The sequence below is a fragment of the Tigriopus californicus genome, chromosome 12, assembly GCF_007210705.1.
Source record: "Tigriopus californicus strain San Diego chromosome 12, Tcal_SD_v2.1, whole genome shotgun sequence".
Lineage (NCBI taxonomy): Eukaryota > Metazoa > Arthropoda > Copepoda > Harpacticoida > Harpacticidae > Tigriopus > Tigriopus californicus.
In genome coordinates this window covers 15,429,380-15,430,803 of record NC_081451.1, presented here as the reverse complement: position 1 = coordinate 15,430,803, position 1,424 = coordinate 15,429,380, and the positions used below count along the sequence as shown (strand labels likewise).

Genomic DNA, 1,424 nt, shown 5'->3' with positions numbered 1-1,424 from the left:
AGGAGGCCCTTGCAGAGATCAAGAAGGCCCAGGCCGAGACCCTCGACGCCCGGCATGCCGCCGTGGCCGCCGTAACCGGCCTCTCCGCCGCCAATGCCGGGAATCAAACCAACGCCCCGCCCGTCATCCCGGAGACTTCAGCCGTGAGGGAAAGCTTCAAGATGCCACCGCTCTGGGAAACTCAACCGGCTAGGTGGATTTGCCAGCTTGAGAATGCGTTCGATGATGCACACCCCAGGATCACCTCCGACATGGCCAAATACCAGAAGTTCCGGGGCCTCCTTACAGAGAGAGCCATCAACGAGTGCTGGGCCGTCATTGAAGCTGATGACGCATCCTTGCCCAACAGGTACGAAACCCTGAAAGCTGCTGTCCTCAAAGCGTTCGATCTCACTCCTGTTCAGAAGCATGAGAAGATGTTTGCCATTCGGCAACTTGGAGATCGTTCCGTCACATCCTTAGTAGGTCAGATTCGTGCCCTTGAGGCCGACCCTGAGCAGTTTTTCAAAGCGTATGTGGTCCATAACTTCCTCCCCGCAGATGTGAAGTCCATCATTGCCTCCGTCGGCTCCATCAGTTCTCGTTCTCTGGATGACATTGTTGAGCAGGCTGATCGCGTCATGCAACAGAGGAAAACGACCCCCCACGTGGCTGCAGTCACCGCGGATGCACCTTCGTGTGACCTTGATGACTTTGATGCCCAATATGATGCCCTCCATGCCCAGCACATGGAGGTTCTGACCGTTGAAGCCCGTTCCTCTGGACAACTCCTTGATCCCACTCTATGCAGGTATCACGCAAGGTGGGGAAAACTAGCAAGACAATGCCTCTCACCCTGCTCATGGACACCTAGAGCTCGCGGTCGCGGCAACAACTACAACAAGGGCAGCGGAGGCGACTCACGAGCTAACAACATGAGGAAGGGAAACGAGAACGGCGCCGCCGCCGGAGGGCGCGGGCGGGGCCGGTTTTAAGTAGCCCTCCCACGTCCTCTTTCTCTCTTACTTCCCCCTCATCTCGCCCCCCTTCCAAGTTTGCTGCCGGCACTGGGTTTAACACCGCGGTATCTGGAGGCAGAAGAACAATGAGTGTCACATGCGGCAACAGCAAGCAAGCATATTTAGTTGATTCGGGTGCGGACGTATCTGTGTTCCCCGCCACCCCGCAGGACCGGCGCGGGCAGATGCTAAGGGGCAAAATGCTAGCAGCCAACGGCTCTGCCATTGCTACGTATGGCAAGCGCCGCATCGCGCTCCAGCTTGGCAACAAGTCCTTTGTTCAGGACTTTATTATTGCAGAAGTTTCCCGGCCAATCCTGTGCGCGGATTTTTTCATTGCCAACGACCTCGCAATTGATCTCGGCCGCAAGGTGCTCGTCGACAGGTACAGTCACGCCACTTTAGATTGTAACGGCCCCGAGGCAC

At 56.9% G+C, this 1,424-nt stretch overlaps 1 protein-coding gene across 1 annotated transcript; it reads left to right on the top strand.

Moving 5' to 3' along the window:
• Nucleotides 1-2: 2 nt before the first annotated feature.
• On the top strand, nucleotides 3-896 carry LOC131891915 (uncharacterized; the record flags this gene model as incomplete). The annotated part of the gene is given in 1 exon segment (XM_059241607.1): nucleotides 3-896. A coding segment is annotated over 1 exon segment (894 nt), but the record flags the coding sequence as incomplete, so codon positions are not given.
• Nucleotides 897-1,424: the final 528 nt, after the last annotated feature.